The 21,500-nt window shown below is 41.6% G+C and overlaps 4 protein-coding genes across 10 annotated transcripts; 3 read left to right on the forward strand and 1 right to left on the reverse strand.

Moving 5' to 3' along the window:
- Positions 1-3,939: 3,939 nt before the first annotated feature.
- Positions 3,940-4,837, reverse strand: LOC127764585 (uncharacterized). The gene is made up of 2 exons (XM_052289482.1): positions 4,632-4,837; positions 3,940-4,523 (listed from the first exon to the last, which is right to left on the reverse strand). The coding sequence occupies exons 1-2, from the start codon at positions 4,719-4,721 to the stop codon at positions 4,206-4,208; spliced, it is 408 nt and encodes a 135-aa protein (XP_052145442.1). The 5' UTR covers positions 4,722-4,837; the 3' UTR covers positions 3,940-4,205.
- A 2,231-nt stretch (positions 4,838-7,068) lies between these two features.
- Positions 7,069-15,128, forward strand: LOC127780467 (glucose-1-phosphate adenylyltransferase large subunit 2, cytosolic). Of its 7 annotated transcripts, none has more exons than XM_052307398.1 (17): positions 7,069-8,395; positions 9,342-9,704; positions 10,812-11,042; positions 11,435-11,557; positions 12,163-12,333; positions 12,431-12,520; positions 12,624-12,710; positions 12,791-12,846; positions 12,939-13,032; positions 13,159-13,271; positions 13,338-13,410; positions 13,730-13,810; positions 13,992-14,078; positions 14,158-14,262; positions 14,406-14,512; positions 14,608-14,668; positions 14,761-15,128. In XM_052307398.1, the coding sequence occupies exons 3-17, from the start codon at positions 10,836-10,838 to the stop codon at positions 14,860-14,862; spliced, it is 1,557 nt and encodes a 518-aa protein (XP_052163358.1). In that variant the 5' UTR covers positions 7,069-8,395; positions 9,342-9,704; positions 10,812-10,835; the 3' UTR covers positions 14,863-15,128. The 7 variants fall into 7 exon arrangements, 6 of the variants coding, with proteins under 6 accessions (XP_052163358.1, XP_052163366.1, XP_052163351.1 ...); XM_052307406.1 differs by having other exon boundaries at positions 9,496-9,704; XR_008018794.1 differs by having other exon boundaries at positions 7,069-9,704; positions 14,428-14,512; positions 14,761-14,847.
- A 1,213-nt stretch (positions 15,129-16,341) lies between these two features.
- Positions 16,342-20,222, forward strand: LOC127784991 (protein INVOLVED IN DE NOVO 2-like). The gene is made up of 7 exons (XM_052312424.1): positions 16,342-16,562; positions 16,893-17,813; positions 17,952-18,133; positions 18,373-18,462; positions 18,558-18,845; positions 18,980-19,192; positions 19,654-20,222. Exons 2-7 carry the CDS (start codon positions 16,922-16,924, stop codon positions 19,876-19,878), a joined length of 1,890 nt encoding a protein of 629 aa, XP_052168384.1. The 5' UTR covers positions 16,342-16,562; positions 16,893-16,921; the 3' UTR covers positions 19,879-20,222.
- Positions 20,223-20,378: 156 nt separating this feature from the next.
- Positions 20,379-21,315, forward strand: LOC127785001 (uncharacterized). Its single transcript, XM_052312434.1, has one exon. It carries the CDS (start codon positions 20,646-20,648, stop codon positions 21,099-21,101), a length of 456 nt encoding a protein of 151 aa, XP_052168394.1. The 5' UTR covers positions 20,379-20,645; the 3' UTR covers positions 21,102-21,315.
- Positions 21,316-21,500: the final 185 nt, after the last annotated feature.

Genomic DNA, 21,500 nt, shown 5'->3' on the forward strand with positions numbered 1-21,500 from the left:
ATACGTATTACAAAACCAACACATACGAGGATATGCAGAACCAGCCCATATAATACAATGTACTGTTACCTCCGTCCCAAAAATATAACAACTTTTGGTTATAAATCTAGACACTAAAAATGCTTATATTTTGGGACGAAGGGGCGTACCTTTTGAATTTTCTATCACTAAAAAACATTTTTTTTATTTTACTGAGCATCTAGTAAATATTGTGTTTCATTCATGCAAATTCTCAACTGTAGGGTGTGGATTAACATCTCTTACTAGTGATTCCCCGTACTTTGCTGCGAAAATTCCTAAATAACTTTTAATATTTTTTTAATAATCGAGCTAAAAGTAAAAATTATATTAGTTGTTAACAACAAATAAAACTGATTTGTCAAACTATGTTAAGATATATATATATATATATATATATATATATATATATATATATATATATATATATATATATATGTGTGTGTGTGTGTGTGTGTGTGTGTGTGTTAAAAATATTGTGAAAAATAATGTGAAGGAAAATGGTTGGATGTTGATTTGTAGAATTCAATGAATTATAGATGATGTTGCATGCTTACATAAGTTTTGTATGTAATTATTGCTAGTGGATAATGAGGTGTCATGTTTGCATGTTGAGCTTTAGAATTAGTGGGCTATAACTTTATAGTAAGATAGGATATAACCCCTGCTCACAATGCACGTACACTCACCCCATATTCAAAACCAGAACCTACAGATAAATTAGACATTTTTTTAGAAATCACTGAAAGAATAATTACCCATATTCAAAACCCGCTCACAACGCGTATACACTCACCCCATATTCAAAATAGAGAAATTGGAACTTTTTTTTAGAAACCACTGAAAGAATATAAATGTGAGCACCTATGTCAACCTAACTAGTTGAGCTACGCTCGTATAGAAATTAGACTTATTTTATTAATTAACTATACGAAGCTACTAATATAAATGACTAGACTTGTACTACAATTATACAAGCCTATTATCTCTGTATTATACAAGCCGTCTGAATAGGAGGATGGAAGCTACACAACAACGGTTTAAAGTGACTGCATTTTGACAAGGTGATGCACTTTTTTTTTGGGGACTGCTATATGATGGGATACCGTTTGGACGGTGTACCCCTGTAATTCACCCCGTGGAAAGACGTGCGTGCTGCTTCGTACGATGGTGAGCACACCACGTTCATGTACTCCTCCCAAGGTGTATTTTATGAGCTTAGTGATCTGTATTATTTTTGTATTATTTATTTGGATTATTATTGTATTATTTTTTTATTGGGCCATGCTCTGTTACGTATTTATGGGCACTATTGGTTGGGTTTTTTGATATATGCATGTACCAATGATGATACTTATAGGTACCGAGGATGATACCTGTGAGGTATCAATATATTGATGATAGGTATCCAAATGATACCTGTCATGTATCGTGATGATACCTAGGAGGTATCAATGAGTGATAACACTTATAGGTGCCGAGTATGATACTTGTGAGGTATCTGTATGTTGACGATAGGAACCAAATGATACCTGCCATATATCGTGATGATACCTATGAGGTATCAGAGAGTGATGATACTTATAGGTACCAAGAACATTACACATGAGGTATCATAGATATCCAAATGATACTTACCATGTATCATGATGATACCTACGAGGTATCAATTAGTGATGATACTTATAGGTGTCGAGGATGATACATGTGAGGTATCTGTATATTGACGATAGGAACCCAAATGATACATGGTATGTAAACCCAAATGATACATGGTATGTATCGTGATGATACCTAAGATGTATCAGTGAGTAATGATACTTGTAAATACCAGGGATGATACCTTTCAGGTAGCAATGTATCGACGATTTGTTTTTATGTACCCAAATGGTATCTGATAGTTATCGTGATAATACCTATGAGGTATCGATGATTGATGATGATTGTAGGTATCAGTGATTAAAAATTCTTGGAAGTAAAATTTCAAAGTTACACTAAACGAAACAATTGAGATATTGAGCAAATTTAACTAAAAAGGATTAAAAGAAAAAATGACAAAAAAATGCCTAGGCTTAGTCAACATGTCCTTGCCTAGTTTACCATGCCATGAAAAATAACAACGTATTAGTACTACATATGCAGCTAAAACCACAAACCTTCAAGATTCGAAAGATGCAACATGTGGGGCCAACATTGAGTAGGCAGTGCCGTCTGACAGTCGTGGACCTTATGGTAAAGCGAATAAAAGTCATGCATGTGCGTGTGCGTCGTACTTGTTGAGAGGGATGGTGCGAGGAGGATGATCCCGTTCCGATCGCTACCAACGGAATACCGGTACCTAGCATTTCCGTTTTTTTTTTTTTTTTGCCAAAACTCCACCTTTCTGTTCTTCTTTTCTTTCTCTTTCTATTTTTTTTTTAAAAAAACGTGGTAGAGGTGTAAGCCCTGCTGGTTTGGTGTTACAAAATCCAAAATGTACCAATGCAAGAGAAAGCCTTGACCTATTTGGTTAATAATGGGTTTGAGAGGGTGGGAAAGGGATATCAATTATCATATACCACCTCGCCTGTATATGATAAAGTGAGAAACTAAGGAATTCAAATATCTCACCTTTCCTTAAGAATTTAAGATGTTCTTTCCTTTGTTCCAAACCTTCAAAATTCATTTGATCCATACATGTCACAACTCATCTACAGCTAATATTGTGGGGGGTTTAGGATTAGTTATCCATCCCTTTATCCTTGACCATTATCCAAACGCCCCTTATCTCTTTTCCTTACCCATTATCCAAACGCTCCTTATAGTATGTATGGCTGTACAAGTATAGAGTACATGTTTAAGGCACTTAGGGGCTATTTGGTTGATGACCATAAGTTGCTACACTTGAGGTTAGATAAGTTTAACCATGTTAGGTGAGTGTTTATTTGGCTTCCACAAGTGTGGCAAGATTCCTTTTTTATAATCTAGATTCCACATGTAAGTGACTCTAAAAAGTGTGGCATGGTTTCATTTTGGGCCTGTTTAGTTGGTGAAATGAAAATTTTTGGATGTCACATCGGACGTTTGACCGGATGTCAGAAGGGGTTTTCGGACTCCTTATAGTTACTATGTATGGCTGTACAAGTATAGAGTACATGTTTAAGGCACTTAGGGGCTGTTTGGACGATGACCATAAGTTGCCACACTTGAGGTTAGACAAGTTTAACCATGTTAGGTGAGTGTTTATTTGGGTTCCACAAATGTGGCAAGATTCCTCTTTTATAATCTAGATTCCACATGTAAGTGACTCTAAAAAGTGTGGCATGGTTTTATTTTGGGCCTGTTTAGTTGGTGAAATGAAAATTTTTGGGTGTCACATCGGACGTTTGACCAGATGTTAGAAGGGGTTTTTGGACACGAATAAAAAAAAACTAATTTCATAACTCGCCTGGAAACCACGAGACGAATCTTTTGAGCCTAATTAAGCCATCATTAGCACATGTGGGTTACTGGAAACCACGAGACGAATCTTTTGAGCCTAATCAAGCCGTCATTAGCACATGTGGGTTACCGTAGCACTTATGGCTAATCGTAGACTAATTAGACTCAAAAGATTCGTCTCGCGATTTACATGTAAACTGTGTAATTAATTTTTCTTTTTATCTATATTTAATGCTTCGTATATGTGTCCAAAGATTCGATGTGATGTTTTTGCAAAAAAGTTTTTGGGAACTAAACAGAGCCTTTATTGGCTAGAGCGTGGCTTGGATTTTGATGGCCTCACCTTTAGCGAGAAAACATAGTAAACCTTAGCAATGTTAGTATGTGAACTAACAGCCCCTTACTGCTTATTCTGAAGACCGGACAAACTGATGTATGCAACGATTCTATTCGAGAGCCCAGACCAACACTAGCATGCATCGATTCAACGAGTTGGAAATGTCCAATTACAGAGTGTGCAAATTGCAATATCTCCATTTTATATCGATGTCAAAGAGTACAGGCAGAGAACAAACAGTTCGATACCACAAATATGATCACACGTATCCACTGAGAACACCGATCGAACACCTAGAGAGCAATGCGAATGCACGTGTAACGAGAGGCGCAAGCAAGAGGAGCTAATCCATTTTACGCAATTCCCAAAATCAACCAAGAGAAACCGCACCGGCGAGGCCGGCGGCGGAGGCGAGAGGCGAAGCGGGGGCTCAGCTGGCGCCGGCGGATCCCTCCTCCTCCGGGTCGAACTCCGGGTCGCCGTCGGGGTGCATCTCCCTCCACTGGTCCTCGGGCCAGTACTCCTTGATGTGGCCCCACTTCTTGCGGAACTTCTCGATCTGGCTGTCCATGACGACCATCGCCGACGTGTCGCCGACGTAGTAGGGGTGGTTCCCCGACCACACGTCCACCGTGTACTCCGGCTTGGTTCCCCCCGTCACCAGCACCAGCTCCCCGTTGCAGTACACCTTCGCGTCCTCGTAGATCTCCGGGTGCAGCCCCTTCTTCCGCATCGAGCACCGCATCCTCTGCACGGCAAATCGTCACACCACCGCCCAGTTCCAATCACCTCCTCCGAATCTCCGATTCGGCGGCGCTACGCCTACGCGGTTGTGGGGGCATCGAAGGAATCGTACCTGGGAGGGGACGAGGGAGCGGAGGGTGGTCCTCGTGGCCGCCGCGGCGGCTTGGGTCGGGAGGAAGGAGGTGGAGAGGGAGAGCGCCATGGCTGCTGCTTCCTCGCGCGCTCGCGTCGCACTTTGCTCCGGATTCCCCTGTTTCGTGTCCCTTATCGGTTTCTGGTGTGTGTTATCCTCTCAAGCGTTGATGATTCTCAATTTTTGAGGCTTTGGTGCCGTGCGGGTGGCCGCTCGCCTGCCTCGCTTTGGCTGGGCTTTCTTAATTGTTGTTTGGTTTGGGCTGATACACGTTGGTTACTTACTGGCCCAGAAAAAAAATGTATGCAATTATTTCGTTTACGTGGTAAAAATATGCAGAATTCCTAATTCTAATTCTCGCATACGCGTCGTGGGCGCGCACTTCTGGCCCACGCGTATGCACGGCACCGCACGGGCGCGGTTAGATTCTTTCCATAGCGCATGTAGTAACTAGTCCATTAGTTTTAGCGTGTAAAAAAATACATTAGTTTTAGATAATCAAGATAAGATTTGTTTTTTCTGAAATTTTTTTAAAGTAACAGATTGAAAAGAAATTTATACATCAAGTCAAATTCTGAAAACTTTCAACCCATATTTGAAAACTTTCAACTCGAAATTTGAATTTTTTTAAAGTCAAATTTTGAAAACTTTCAACTTTTCATCTCAAATTGAAAAAATTCAACTCAAATTTAAAACTTTCAACCCAGATTTGAAAACTTTCAAGTCAAATTTAAAAACTTTGAAGTCAAAATTTAAAACTTTCAACTCTACATTTGTAAAGGGGTGTGCGAAAGATTAAAAAAATAGAAAGAAATGGCAAAAAAAAAAAGAAAAACGCGGATCCAGGCGCCAAAATCGTAAAAAAAAAGTGAGAAAGAAAAGCACGCGGGAACAGGGGAGGGGCCAACTGACGCGGGCGCCAGCTAAATTGCTAGCACATACGTGCGCATTAGCCTCCCCAAAAATATGGGTTAATTGGATCATGCTATTGCAAATTTACCAATTTGCCATTACTATTTGCGATATCAGGTTCATGCCACTGAAATTTTGCAAAATTTGAGCTATGCCACTCCGTTACAACAACTGTCAATACCTCTGTTAGCTCAACACTGCCCAACGCAGATCAGTTTCTTCTTCAACTCAGGCGAAAATCTGGCGGTTCTCAGGCTCGTTGACGACTGCACAGAGAGGGCTTCTTCGATGAGGGCGTTGCCAATCCGGTGACGATTGCAAGCTTAATACCCTATGAAGGGAGGTGGAGCTGGAGGGGAGTGACGGTCATGAACCCTGCATCGCTGGTGGAAGGTGGAGGGAAGCGCCGAGCCCAACCCATTCGCTGGAGGGGAGTGGCGGTCACAGACCCCACGCCGCCGGTGAAAGATGGAGGGGAGCGCTGAGCCCAATCCCCGCATTGGAGGGGAGCGGCGTCTAGAACCGTCATCTTCCTTGCCGGTGGAGCCCCACGTGCCGCGGCCGATGAATCTACAGTTAGATTGGGATGGAGACCCGCCACCTCTTCTTCTCCCCCATTGTCTCCAGAGCCATTGTCTTCCTTGCTGATAATGCCCCCATAAGCTGTGGCCGACGACACTATGGTGGAGCCATGGAGGCAAGGTTGGGGACGGAGACCCGCACCACCTCTTCTTCCCCACCGCCGCATGCGATGACTCCACGCTGTGCGCTGAGCCCGCCGCCATCGTCGAAGGAGGGGGTGACAGAAATTGTGATGGAGTGGCATAGCTCAAATTTTGTAAAATTCCAATGGCATATACCCGATATCCAGGGGCGGATCCAGGAACAAAATATTGGAGGGGCTCAATTACACTGTTTCTTCAATCTCCAACCATTTAGGAACCTTTAGTTTATCATTTATGGTGAAAAAATTGAAGGGGGTGCTCCGGGGGTATCCATGGGTTTTGTGGGTGTAGGGGGGACTCGAGTCCTCCCTGCACCTACGTTGGATCCGCCCCTGCCGATATCGCAAATAGTAGTGGTATTTTTTTTATAGCAAATTTACAATGACATGGAATTAAACTGTAAAAATATTTGTGTTAGCATTTTTCGAGGTGAAAGCTGTCTCTTCGATAACTTAGATGGGCCTACTGTCAGTGGCATGAGAGGACCACCGTGTACGCCTAAACATGCCATATTCAAGATAGAGAGAAGACAAGGGAGGGGAAGAAGAGGCTGACATGTGGGGTTTATTTGGGTCCCACACTAAGTCAGCTGCCATGTTGGATAAACCCGAAGTCAAACCGAGAGACCTAGTTTGCACTGGTTTTATAAGTTGGGGAATGTGTTGTATCTGGTTTCGTGGTTCATGGACGATTTTGTAACTTGATGACAAGGAGGGACCTTCGGTGTACTTTTTTCCAAACGATGGCAAGCCGAGAGCGTGGTAAAAGCCCAGAACCGATCGCACCTGACAGGCCCAATTCCTGACGGCTTCACCCACGCTTCCCCCGGAAGGCCGGAAATGCTCCGCCGGGACAGCAGAGACGGACATCGCCGGTGCGGTGGCTCCGGCGCCGGCGCCGGCGGGAGCCCTCCCCACCGTGAAAACCCTAGCGCTCCTGCGTCCAGTCCCCAGCGGTCCGCGAGAAGCCATCGACGCGATGCGGAGCCTGATGGTGATGGACCCGTCGTCGCTTCCTCGGTCGCCCCGATTTCCTCCCCCGCGGCACCGCTGCCGGGTTCCGGTCCCCGGTGGCGATGCTCCCGGATTGGCTTATACATCCGGAGGCCAATCCTGCACGGGATGCCCTGTACCACCATCTCGTCCTCCGCTTCACCGTCTCGGCGACACGCTCGGTGCCACTAACTCCCTGTTTCCCTAAGTACTCAATTACTCATATCATTCTCATCATTAATGTCCCTTCTGCAACAAAATGGTAAGCTATGTTTTGGACACATTCCCATTCATTTCCCTAGTACAGCGGTGGTGGTTCTTTTGAGTTTGCATATGATGGAGGGGATAGGTTTGCGTTGCGTTCATCCTTATGTGTGTGTGTGTGTGTGTGTGTGTGTGTGTGTGTGTGTGTGTGTGTGTGTGTGTGTGTGTGTGTATATATATATATATATATATATATATATATATATATAAAACAAAGTTCAAAAGGATTGCATTGATTGAACAAAGAGATAACCAATTATTTCCTTTTTTTTTCTTTTGTATGTTGTATGGTGTTTGCTGAAAAGGATCAAAACCTGAACAGTATAACTCAAGGTTTAATGGAGGAGCAAGAAATGTACTAATATGACACCTTATAATAGTTTGTTTGGACAAAAGGAGAAGGGGATTATGCTCAATCCCTTCGGCTTGGCAGAGAAACAAATCCTGACAGAATAAAAAGAACAAGTTTCTATATTTTAGATTACGATAGTTTGACCTGTACTTTTTTCCTTCAAGTGAAGTGCTATCTCAAAGTTGTAAAAAAATAGTTTCTTCAATTTTTCAGTTATATTTATTTTGAAAATGGGAAGTTACAATATCTTTTTGGTTTAAATGGTCTTTTCCTTCAGAACTGGACCCTCTTACAGAATTGACTAGCAGTTAATTTACCTGTGCAAATGCTTGGATCAATGACTAGTTACTTTCAAAAGTCATAAGAACGGTCTCTCTTTCAGTATTTCACGGTGTGTTGCTTGTTGAACATATAGCCATAGCCATGTATTGGTGTACAATGCAAATTCATGTTTTATAGGCAAGAAAACTGGACTGCCTTGGAGAGATGAGTTCAAAGGTACAACATTCTAAGTTCTTCTGTTTATGAGAATAATGTTTACAATATGTTAAGATTCAGAATTGCCTTGTGAAACTCCTAAATATATTTTTACTGAACATGGAACTACCAGTGTTATATTGCACAGTAAAATACATTAAACAAATTTAATAATATACTTTTGTACTAATAAATATTTTTCATATTATATCAAGACTTTACTCGAGTTTTCTCGGTCCCATCATTGGTTCTCTGAAGCATGGTTCATCTCTATTTTTTTTAGCATCATAAGAAATCGGATAAGATTGAGCTCATATTTCACAAATGCGAATCAATTTTACTGTAAAATAGAACTCAAATGAACTGAGACTGGAGAGCAAGATAGAAGTGGCAACATATGGAAATTGGAAAGTCATTTTGGTATTTATCTGAAAGCTTTATTGAGCTTTGTGAATGGACCTTGCGTGAGCTCTGAAACCAGCTTACCACCGTTAGTTCCAGCTCGGTTTTCTTTTTTTCCCCTTAACGGTTTCATGCGTATCGTGACAGATGTTACATAATGACAAATTCCCCAGCTGGAGCACCTTTATCCCTGCTGTTTGCATGAAATTAGCTTGTCTTGTAGTTCCCTCCAGCAAAAAGAAGTCTGAAACAAAACAACATTTCGAAAAAAAGGCATCCATGAGTTAGCATTTCTACAGTTGTCTATAGAGGGGAAGGCTGCACGACAAAGTTTCCAGGCTTGGAAACAACCTCTTATGTAAAATTTTTCGTATGTATCAGATGATTTGTTTGCGTTACGGCATCTCCACCTAACATCACCTTCATCATGCGCCTATGGTCTTTCTCTTGCCTGTTTTATACGTAAAATTGGAAACGACAGAAACTTTTGCCATCTTTATTAAAGGAAGGCAAATATGCAAATATAGGCATCAAGATCACAGTTAGTGGATTATCATCTTTGTAGGTTAACATGTCCTACCCCAGGGGAGCTTATACTCAAGTACTCCATGCATTTTCATGAAATGAGAAAAAACGATTTTTAAGAGAAATGTACTTTCTTGTATTTATGCCAAATGGCAAGGACTGAAAGGGAAAAACTAAGAAAGGGAACGTTACAGTAAGGCTCTGTGGGGACTGGGGACTTCAGAGAAACGTGAACCCTGCTTCCTTCCTCTGCATGAACATAACACCAGAGGTTTCCAGCCTTTCACACAGTTGTTGATGGCTTCACACAATTCATCTCTACCTCCTGACTCTTTATAAGGACCCCCAGCATCACCACAATTGCACAAGTACAGGCATTAGATCCACAAGAACACTTGGGCAGGCAAGCACCTCTTTGATCTTTAAGCCGTTGTTATGTTCTATTTCTGAGCATATGGTTTCTAGTTATATTCTTTTTCTTCATTCGTTTCATATCTTTGAAGTGTTGATGCAAATGCGGTGAACAACTATCAACTGTGTACTCTCCAAGTGAATGCGAATAATCATTTCCTGTGAGAATTGTGGGCTAGATAAACGAATGAAATGCTGTTTTATCTATGTCATGTGTGGAAATTTAGTTAATTTTCCGGTCTTTTTATGCATTGAGATGGGTATGCTGTTTTTTTAGTTGGGTCCCATCATCTTGAGAATTCTTTCAAATTTCCTTTTCTTTATCCTATATAAAGGATAGAGAAGACGTATGCCTAGGTGCACCAACCCTGAAAGTTTTATTCTAATTGCGGGAATGGTTTGTAATTTTTGCTTGTTCAGGTTCTTTTTCGTGGCCTTTCTTTTTTTTCCCCTTATTTTGCTTAGTCTTTCACAGTCCAATTTTTGGGAAGTAGTATATCTTAGTTTGGTCCTAAGGCACCATGTTGTACTGCAGGAAAAAAAAGAGTAATTGTATTCTGTTTTTTCCTTGATTACTATATCCCTGTTTTAATTAATTTTGTGCCTTTGTTGCTTGATGTTGGAACTTCAATGCCCATAATTAGTCATTTGACTTGTTTTGGGTTTTGACGCTATCTTGAGTGCCATAGGAAACTGGTAGAATTTAGTAATAATTTTATATAGACTGAATGTTGAGCCCACCACAAATGGTTTCCTTTTGTACAAGTATTTAATAACTCAAGCACAGGAAACATCAGATCTCTAATCTAAAGGTTAACAATGGGCTCAAGCAGGAGCAGTAGTTCAGCTCTATCTGTATATTTAGAAGGGCTGGATCTACCTGTCCACCAGCTTTTAATTTTACCCTGGCAGCTGGATAACTTCTTGTCTGTTAATTTCATTTAGTGCTGTGTTATTTTCTTCTTGTTGTTCAGGATGGATGCTTTTGAATTTCTGGAATTTCGTATTTTGTTCTATCTCTTTATGAAATGACGTTATGGCACACTTTTTCTGCATATTCTTGATGAAAATAATTACCTAGTCATTTTTTTAGTTGCAGGTTTGTCTGGGACTTTGAGTACCCATGCAATTCATGATGCCATTGGATACGAATGCTTGTGCACAACCAATGAGAAGGGCTGGTGAGGGTGCTGGGACTGAGAGGTTGATGGAAAGATTGAATATTGGGGGCATGACTCAGGAGAAAGCACTGAGGAAGAGGTGCTTTGGTGATGGAGTTACTGGAACTGCACGATGTGTGTTCACATCAGATGCTGATAGAGACACTCCCGTAAGAATTTAACTCTCTTGTAAATTTGTCGTTTTCTTTTTATTGAATTTGTTATTTCACAATTGTGTTCCACAGGCACAATGCACTTATTCAAGATTATAGAGAATTGTAGCTTTCATCACTGCATTCGACCTATGGACATCTTGATTTACTAATAATACAGTAAGAACTTATGGGACAAATTTTATAAGATGGTTAACCAGCCAGAAGATCGGATAATTGATGTGGTGTAGTTCCATGCAATATACAATTAATTATTTTGTCCTTCAGTTGACTTTCCCTCTTAGTTTGTAGGCGTATTCATGAATTGTTGTTCCATATGTGTATAAATGCACAGGAAGTGCGTATATACCATCCACTTCAAGTAATCTAACTGAGCTTAAAATTTACAGCATCTTCGGACACAATCCTCCCGAAAGAATTATGCTGATGCAAGCCACGTTTCTGCTGTCATTTTGGGTGGAGGCACTGGAGTTCAACTCTTTCCTCTGACAAGCACAAGGGCTACCCCCGCTGTAAGAAAGTGAAGCACTATTTATATCTAATGTTGACTACTGTACTGTGCAGATAATAGATTTTTAATTGTGGATAACATACTTAGAACTTAAGAAAAAGTTTGGAATCTCTTGTCAGTTTAAACTTTAAACAAGTGCTAATTTTAACTTGCTGTTCTTAATGTCTGTCGCTTAACTTGATTGAGTGACTGCAAATCAAGTTACAACAACATCTGGTATCATTTGGTTATTTCGACTTGCTTACTATGTCATACGGTTACTACATTACTATCCATTTGGAACTACTCTTTCTAGGGGCCTAGACTAATGAGACACACTAATCAATATCAGAGTATCACATCAACACAACTAAGTATTAGATACAAGGATGCTAATCAACAAGTTATCTACTTTTAGAACTTCATCCGAGAAAACATATGCTAGTAGTATGTTGTATTTTACCATGATGCCTAAAAGCATCAAATTTAATTCTCTCATAACCTTAAGCCATCTAACTTTCACTCATCCAATCAGGCTATCAATGACTAGGAGATAGATGATTCGAAATTTCGTTGTCAACTGTGAATGAATAATCTAAATTCTATTTTTATTTTTCTATTACTTAGGTTCCTGTTGGAGGATGTTACAGGCTTATTGACATCCCTATGAGCAATTGCTTCAATAGCGGAATAAATAAAATATTTGTGATGACTCAGTTCAATTCTGCTTCTCTTAATCGCCATATCCATCATACATACCTTGGTGGGGGGATCAACTTTACTGATGGGTCTGTGCAGGTAATTTACCTCCATATTCTTGATATGCCTTAGTGGAAACCAGTTACTAGCAGTAGCAGGTAGCAACATTAATTGAACTAACGTTGGCAATATATAGGTATTGGCTGCTACACAAATGCCTGACGAACCGGCTGGATGGTTCCAGGGTACAGCAGATGCTATCAGAAAATTTATGTGGATACTTGAGGTAATTAATTTGTTTCTTCCCTGATATTAATGGGTAATAATTCTTGCAGAATGTAACTTTTATCATGGATCATAAAATACCCTTCTATTGCATTCCTGTCCAGGATCATTACAATCAAAACAACATTGAGCACGTTGTAATCTTGTGTGGAGATCAGCTTTACAGGATGAATTACATGGAGCTTGTGCAGGTGCATTATGTTGTCATTCTTTTTACTTCATGTATTCTTGATTTTCGATTGAGCAATACTTTGACATGTAATACTTGCAGAAACATGTCGATGACAATGCTGACATTACCATATCATGTGCTCCCATCGACGGGAGGTAAATTAGTTCTTGTGCATCCTGATTCTATGAGCATGCCTTATCCAACATAAGATGCATGTGTTCTAATTTTCTTGTTTTTTATTGGGAAGCCGAGCTTCTGACTATGGACTGGTGAAGTTTGATGATTCAGGCCGTGTGATCCAATTTCTTGAGAAACCAGAGGGTGCTGATTTGGAATCGATGGTTAGTAATTGTCATCTTTACTGTTCTCTTGAGAAATCTTTTCTTTAGTTCATCTGCACGGTTGGTCTGTCAGAAATAAATATCTATTTCTGCATAATGCTGCACTAAATCAACTGATCACTGCAGAAAGTTGATACCAGCTTCCTCAGCTATGCAATAGATGACAAACAAAAGTATCCCTACATTGCATCAATGGGAATTTATGTCTTGAAAAAGGATGTTCTTTTAGACATTCTGAAGTAAGTGTCACCCATTTGTAATAGTTCGGTCCACTTCCTATGTCTTCTGATAATTTGTATTCTTAGGTCAAAATATGCACACCTGCAAGACTTTGGATCAGAAATTCTCCCGAGAGCTGTTTTAGAGCATAATGTGAAGGTAAGTTCCGAACAACTGTAATCCGGGTTTCCTACATAATCTCCACCTATTGCTTTTGCATATTCAATGGTTTAGTTAATGCTACCTCCACCCACAGTGGACATCAACACAGTCTGAAAACACAAGTTTGACCAGTAGTTTCCATTGTGATATACTTATAGAGTATGATAAATTTACAGTCTGAATATCCTTAGTGTTTTGTGGTTGCTGGAGCGCTGGGAGTAACTAGCATGACAACACCCAGAGCAATATACAGATCAATGAGCTTTTTACATTTTGCCTACTCTATATAACTTGAACTAGCACTATATTGTTTTAGGCATGTGTCTTCACAGAATATTGGGAGGATATTGGAACAATTAAATCATTTTTTGACGCAAACTTGGCCCTCACCGAGCAGGTATTGCCACATATGTATTCTGTACAACTGATGCACTCTTTAACATATTGCGAGACACCTTGTACAGTAATACCCAAAGATGTCTTACAGAGTCTAATGATTTACCCATTATTCTTCAGTTAACTTACTGCTAACACCAATTTGTATACAAAAGTTGTCTGAACATGTTTCTCCGTTCCAGCCTCCAAAGTTCGAATTTTATGATCCAAAAACTCCTTTCTTCACCTCACCTCGATACTTACCTCCAGCAAGATTGGAGAAGTGCAAGGTATGAGTCATGTAAACCACAGTTGTTGCTTCAGATCACAGCAAATGCAATTTAAATTTTGGATCTTTTTTTTGTGCAGATCAAAGATGCAATAATCTCCGATGGCTGTTCCTTTAGTGAATGCACCATTGAGCATTCTGTCATTGGAATCTCTTCACGCGTTAGCATCGGGTGTGAACTCAAGGTACTTTATCAAGACATAAAGCTCATAGTTTGGACATTCAATGCATCAAAATTTGATGTCTTATTAAGATTAGATTGATTCATAGGTACTGTTTGGAAACTACCAATTATTCTCATGTAGTTTTGCAATTCTAAAATTCACAGGATACCATGATGATGGGTGCAGATCAATATGAAACTGAAGAAGAAACTTCAAAGCTATTGTTTGAAGGCAAGGTCCCAATTGGTATAGGCGAGAACACAAAGATAAGGTGAGCCACATCTGGACTAATGCTTACATACTACTGTCCTTACCTAGCAATATCGTGTTTCCAAATGTATGAGACCTTCGTTTCATGAATTTTAGGAACTGTATCATCGACATGAATGCTAGAATTGGCAGGAACGTGATCATTGCAAACACTCAGGTGAGCAAGTATATGTATTTAACTACTCCAAAGTCGATGAACTCATCTTTTATAAACACTTGGTAACCACACGAGTTCACTGCGTATGATAGGGGGTCCAAGAGTCTGATCACCCTGAAGAGGGATACTACATAAGGTCTGGAATTGTGGTGATCCTGAAGAATGCAACCATCAAGGACGGGACCGTCATATAAAAGCATAGATAGGCCTTGGAATCGCACCTCCAGTCATCTCAAAACTGGCATCCATTGGTGTGGGATTTTGATGCATGAGTTGGATTCAAGACGGATAGCGTAGCCTCCATGGCGAAGTGGTGTTTTTGGTTTAGCTATATGCCTATATGCAATAAGCTGCCTGAGGAAGTCGCGCAACCTTTTGTGTAATTTCAGGTTTATGTACTTGGTTTGTTTTGGAATGGGAACTCTATTATTGGTATTCTGAAGTTTGCACCTCTCTCTCAGCAGACTTGTACTGTAATTTGCTTCGCTTGTTTGATGTGTCTTCGGTTTTTTAATTCTCACCTCCTTGCAACATATGAGACAGAAGAGCTTATGGGGGAAGTAAACAGCTGTAAGGAAATGAAGAGCGTGTGCAATTGGTTTGCTCTTGCTCGGCAGGTAAGATCAGAGCCAATCGCTGCCATCGGTTGGTATAATGCTGATTATAAGCAACAATGTAATTTATAGTTAAAACTTTTATTTACGTGTACCTAACGATGTGGAATTCAATACTGACAAATAAACTTTGATAAGAAAAATACAAAATCATCTTTGAAATTATGTTTTAGAAAATCATATTTAATGAAGGCTGCATTTGAAGGTAGAGGTTGGGAACTTCACATTTTTGCACACAAAACGGAATGATCAATTAGCGCATGATTAATTAAGAGTTTACTAAAATAAACTTGAAAAATTGATTAATATGATTTTTAAAGTAGACATATCATTTAGCAGAATTAGCTAAAATAAACTTGAAAAATTGATTAATATAATTTTTTGAAGGTAGCTAGATTTTTTTTAAAAAAAGTACTCCCTCTGTAAAAAAAAGCTAATCTAGTAGGGAATGTGACCCCTCCTAGTATTACGAATCTGGACAATGGATTGTCTGTCTAGATTTATTGTATTAAGAGGGACATTGTTCAGATTCGTCCTAGGTGTTTTTTTTTTTTTGGGAATGGAGGGAGTACATACTAGTGAAAGAAAATAAGAGAACAGAGGTACTCCCTCTGTTTCACAATGTAATATTTTCTAGCATTGTCCACGTACATATAGATATTAATGAATCTAAATAAATACATATGTTTAGATTCATTAACATCTTAAAAAAATATGAACAATGCTATAAAGTGTTACATTGTGAAATGGAGGACGTGGGACCTTCCGTGCCGAACATAACCCTACATGTTCAGCTGCAGCATGCTCGTGGTGGTGGCTGTGTCACTCGACCTGTAGCATGCGAAGTGGACGAGGAGAGAGGGAAAGGAGATGGGCCCTCGTCTCACGAGCGCAGCACAGCCGTTCACTCTTAAATAAACGGTGTAGATTTCAGCTAATGCACGAAATTGCTCGTCTGCGGTAGCAATAGCTATGGCAGCGGATCCGCGCCCGAGATTTCCTCGTCCAGTCCGCTCCCTCCCTCATTCATTCGGTTCGGTAAATCGGTAGTAGTAATTCCCCTCAGTAGCTAGCTCTCACGGGGCCTCCTCACCCTCGGCCTCGCTCCTCGCCGGCGGAGCCTGGGCACGGCCGCCGGCCTTCTCCCCCTCCGCCGCCGCTCCACGCGCGCGCGCGCGGCGGCGGTCGAAGGCCAGGGCCCCGAAGGCACGGCGTGCACACGGCCTCCTCTCCCCTCCCCGATCCCGCCGCTCGCTCGCGCGCGCGCCGCCGGGCCTAAGGTATGCGCTCTCTCTCCTCTCGTAGCACTGATGAATCCTCGGCGCCATGCATGAGCGGGGGCGTGGGTAGATTGGGGAGATCCAGCCCGACCTGGATTGATTCCTTTCTCTCTCCTGTTAACCCATACCAGTTTCGTTCTGATTTGTTTGATTCGTGGTGCGGTAGTGATAGCAATAGCAGTTTGTTTTGAACAAAATTTGGGGGGTTCAGCTAAACCCCCCACGCCCCACGTTTGATCCGCCCCTATGCTCATCGTGCATTCGATAATGTTGACCGAGTTTATATTGTACAGTTGATTATCCTGCTCTCAGTCCTTGTTTCCTGTCCAGGTTGTCAGGATTTCCTTTCCTCTCTGAAGATGAGTCATAGTTCGGATGAAGATTCGGAAATCAGTGATTCTGAGATCGACGAGTATGCAGACAAGTTTTATGCACGACTGGTGGCAGGGGAATTCAAAGTAAAGGATGGGCAGAGTTACAGCTGCCCATTTTGCAGTGGCAAGAAGAAGAAAGATTTCAACATAAACAATCTTATTCAGCATGCCTCGGGAGTAGGCGCTGCGTCTAATCGGCAGGCTAAAGATAAGGCAACCCATCGTGCCCTTGCCAAGCACTTGAAGAATGGCCTCACTAAGTCGTCAGGACAACAGTCACAGACAGCTGTTGTGGAGCCACAACCGCTTCCAAACAGAGATGAGAAGTTCGTGTGGCCCTGGATGGGTGTTCTAGTTAATGTGCCTACCGAATGGAAGGATGGGCGCCAAATTGGACGAAGTGGAAATCATTTGAAGGAGCAACTATCACGCTTTTGCCCACTTAAGATCATTCCATTATGGAATTTTAGAGGTCATTCAGGGAATGCTATTGTTGAGTTTGGAAAAGATTGGCATGGCTTCAGAAATGCGCTTGCCTTTGAAGATTACTTTGGGAAAGAAGGATATGGTAAGAGGGACTGGAAGGAGAAACAGAATCAAGGGTCAAACCTCTTTGGATGGGTTGCAAGAGCTGAAGATCACACTTCTCCAGGGCTAATAGGCGACCATTTAAGAAAAAATGGTGACCTGAAGACTATCAATGATCTTGAGAATGAAGGAGCACGTAAAACTGACAAACTTGTAGCTAATTTAGCAAACCAAATTGAGGTAAAGAACAGGCATTTGCAAGAACTTGAAGTTACATACAATGAAAGAACTACATCACTTGAGAAGATGATGGGGCAAAGGGAACAGCTTCTCCAGAAATATAATGAAGGTTTGTGTTTTCATTAAGGTCTATTTGTCAGGATGCATGTATTTCGATCACCCTCTTTTTTAGAGAGGGGGAGAGAGTTTATCACCCTTAACTGAATTTTCATTTATTAATTGATCGATTAAACTTAACTGCTATCAGAAATTCGCAAGATGCAGCAGCTAGCTCAGAGACATTCTCAGAAGATAATCGATGAGAATCAAAAGCTGCGTTCTGAACTGGAGTCCAAGATGAGTGAACTTAATACGAGATCCAAGGAGCTTGATGAGATTGCTGCAAAAAGTGATTATGACCGAAGGATCATTGATCAAGAGAAGCAGAAGGTGTGTGTTGTTGCATTTGCTTTTTCTCTCTTAAGAAGGGGGATAATTCATTTGTGGTTGCCCTATTTTGGTGGCAAATTGTGTATATTATTTATTTTCTGTTGCCATCTGCCTACTACTAGTGATCTTTCAGTATATGCTTTGGTTTTTGCATTTCATGTACTGTGCTGCAGATGGTTAGGCCTTGTTTTTCATAATTATCATGCAACTTATGCAAAGTTTTTATCGCTTGAACTCAGAATGCTATCAAATCAAGCCATCTTAAGTTGGCAACGTTGGAACAAGAGAGAGCTGATGAAAATGTGCTGAAGCTTGTAAGAGAACATAAGGTGTGTAGCAATCTCCTTTGTCCATTGTATTGTATGATACTTTAGTTCCCATACAATATCCTTCATATGGAAGTCTTATTGTATGGAAATTGCAGAGAGAGAAAGAAGCTGCTGTAAAGAAAATTTTGAAGTTAGAACAGCAGGTGGATGCAAAACAAAAGCTTGAATTAGATATACAGCAGTTAAAGGGCAAATTGGAAGTGATGAAGCATATGCCAGGGGATGAAGATTCAGCATTGAAAAATAAAATTGATGAATTGAGTGAGGAGCTGCAAGAAAAGATGGATGAACTAGATGCTATGGAGTCACTTAACCAAACTTTGGTTATTAAAGAAAGAAAAAGCAATACTGAAATGCAAGATGCCAGGAAGGAGCTTGAAAATGTATGTTACCTTTTAAGTTGAACAAACTGGATAGTGTTTTCTGTTTTAGGCTGTTTCAATGATGAGATCGATGTGTTTGGTGCTATTTCAGATTTGATGGTCATTTAATCATTCACCTATTGCATGTTCCACAGGGCTTACTTGATCTCTTAGATGGTCAATCACATATAGGAATAAAGAGAATGGGCGAGCTTGATCTGGAAGCATTTTCAAAAGCATGCAGAAAGATGTCATCGGAAGAGGATGCAGAGATTACTGCTGCCATTCTTTGTTCAAAGTGGCAAGCTGAAATTAAAAATCCTGATTGGCACCCTTTTAGGTTTGTCTTGGTTGATGGGCAGGAGAAGGTATGAATCTTTATTTGTGAAAATACTGCTTGTGCACATTTCCGCGGTTCCATAGTTTATAATTTTTAAGAATCGCTAGTATGGTACTTTGTTTTTAACTAAACAATCAGATCTCTCTCACACATATATAGATTTTGTTATTTTAGAGTGGCATATTAATGATTTTGTGTTTTATAGTGGTGTTTTGATATTGAAATATATATATATATATATATATATATATATATATATATATATAGAGAGAGAGAGAGAGAGACACACACACACACACACACACACACACACACACACACACACACACATACACGACTTCCTCATCTTGCCTATTGCTAAAAACGTGAGTAACTCCTGTACAAAAAACCAACATACCATTCTACTCGCAACAACAGCCTGCCAAGATGTGACACTATATATTAAGTCTCATTACCTGCGCTATCTTATTTGACATCTATGTGTTGTAGGAAATTATCGAGGATGATGCCAAACTTCAAGAATTAAAAGAAGAGCATGGCGAAGACATATACAGATTGGTGAGGGACGCGCTGTGTGAAATTAATGAGTACAACCCTAGCGGCAGATTCCCAGTAGGAGAGCTGTGGAACTTCAAGGATAAACGGAAGGCCACTCTGAAGGAAACGGTCCAGTTCGTCCTGAGACAGTGGCGAGCGAACAGGAGGAAGCGCTAAGCCCACCTGTTCGATGCCATTGCGTGTAGCGCTGCTGTTTGCGTTCCACCTGATCTGGACATCATGCTACTTAAGCATTAGCTCATTCGAGATCTGTAGTAGCTATGTAGTGGGGTTAGACCATGGCTGTTTCATTCCTTGTTGGACACAAAATAAGTTGGTACTATTGAGTATCTGCATTGGTGGCCACCTATGGTCCACCTGTACAAGTAGATCTGTTTTCACCTGTTTTAGGTATGCTATGTACAGCCATGAACCGAGGTACTTTATTCATCTGCTTGGTATGCAGATGCAGCGGAATATGTAGTAGTATGACTGTATGAAGTACTGCTTGTCCGATTGAAGCCTGTATGAGCAAAGTAGAGAGACTGTATGAAGTGCTTCTCTGATTGAAATCTGTCAGTGCCTGGTTGGTGCTTGGCCTTCAGGGCAGACTGTTATTCAGCTCGATTATTTCGAAAGTAAACAACCTTTACTGGACTATATAGTGGTTGTTGCATAAGCAACTGAACGCGTATTCTCCTTTTTAACACTGCATCGAGAGGAGTGGGGTCCGCGCATGGACCATCAACTCCGATTCGGAGAAGAACATCCGTCCATAGGACCATAAATAGACACCGAGACTGGACTCCATCACGATCGCCTCCTTCACTTCTCCTTCCTTCCGCTCTCGATCCCTCTTGCCGAACCCTAGCTGCTCCCTTCCATCTCCATCTCCATCGCCCCAAGAAGCAAGAAGAGAGCTAGCACAGAAGCGGCCGGCAGCAATGGCAGCGGTGGAGACGCGCATCAGCATCACCGACTTCAGTTGCAAGATGGTGCCGGAGCACAAGGCCACGAGCGAGTCGACGTCGACGACGACCGCCTGCTCGTCCGTGCACATCCGCTGCAATGCCACCGTCAAGTACGCCTCCCGTCGCCTCCGCGGCAACGGCAAGCCCGTCCGCGACCGGCAGCCCGACAAGCCATGGACGACGGAGGAGACCCGCCCCGCGTCCACGACGGCGCCCGGCTCCGACGAGGCGTGCGGCATCTGCCGGGAGAAGTTCGGCATGGGCGGTGGCGCTGGCGCGTCCTCCGATCCCGTGAACCTGCCATGCGAGCACGCCTTCCACGCGAACTGCGTGCTCGCGTGGTTCTACAAGGGGAACACGTGCCCGGTGTGCAGCCACGACGTGTGCGGCCAGCTGGTCGCCGCGCCATGGACAAAGCTCGCGGCGTAAAGAAGTTGCTGCGTAATGCATGCCCGCCCGCCCGGACGGCCGACGTCGACGAACTCGACGGCGAGAAACCGACGGATCATGGATCTTTCTTAAATTTCTTTCTTTGGCTGGACCGAACAGCTTGTGTTGCCTTGATAGTGTACTGTACACACTAGACATGAACTTGTTGATCATTGTTGAGACGCATCACGGTCACGGCATCAGCCGTCGTATGTAAAACTGCACCCGCCTAATATGATGCGGCGGGGCGTGCTTTGGTACGGAGCATTGCATGATTTATGCAAAATTAATTGTCTGATCAGTGATCTTTATTAACTGTCGACGAATACAAATGGGTAAAATAAGCATGGCTTGGCCCATCGTGGCCCAGTATAAACCTACTCAGGAAAGGCAAAAATA

The sequence above is a fragment of the Oryza glaberrima genome, chromosome 1 (genome assembly GCF_000147395.1).
Source record: "Oryza glaberrima chromosome 1, OglaRS2, whole genome shotgun sequence".
NCBI classification, from domain to species: Eukaryota; Viridiplantae; Streptophyta; class Magnoliopsida; order Poales; family Poaceae; genus Oryza; species Oryza glaberrima.

Bases quoted from the DNA above. Each gene is read 5' to 3' on its own strand.
- LOC127764585 (XM_052289482.1), bottom strand. From the start codon at position 4,721: ATGGCGCTCTCCCTCTCCACCTCCTTCCTCCCGACCCAAGCCGCCGCG. The intron at 4,524-4,631 runs GTACGATTCCTT...TTTGCCGTGCAG, and splicing joins GCTCCCTCGTCCCCTCCCAG to AGGATGCGGTGCTCGATGCG.
- LOC127785001 (XM_052312434.1), top strand. From the start codon at position 20,646: ATGGCAGCGGTGGAGACGCGCATCAGCATCACCGACTTCAGTTGCAAG.
- LOC127780467 (XM_052307391.1), top strand. From the start codon at position 10,836: ATGCAATTCATGATGCCATTGGATACGAATGCTTGTGCACAACCAATG. The intron at 12,334-12,430 runs GTAATTTACCTC...GGCAATATATAG, and splicing joins TTACTGATGGGTCTGTGCAG to GTATTGGCTGCTACACAAAT. The intron at 12,847-12,938 runs GTAAATTAGTTC...TTTATTGGGAAG, and splicing joins TGTGCTCCCATCGACGGGAG to CCGAGCTTCTGACTATGGAC.
- LOC127784991 (XM_052312424.1), top strand. From the start codon at position 16,922: ATGAGTCATAGTTCGGATGAAGATTCGGAAATCAGTGATTCTGAGATC. The intron at 17,814-17,951 runs GTTTGTGTTTTC...AACTGCTATCAG, and splicing joins TCTCCAGAAATATAATGAAG to AAATTCGCAAGATGCAGCAG. The intron at 18,463-18,557 runs GTGTGTAGCAAT...TGGAAATTGCAG, and splicing joins AGCTTGTAAGAGAACATAAG to AGAGAGAAAGAAGCTGCTGT.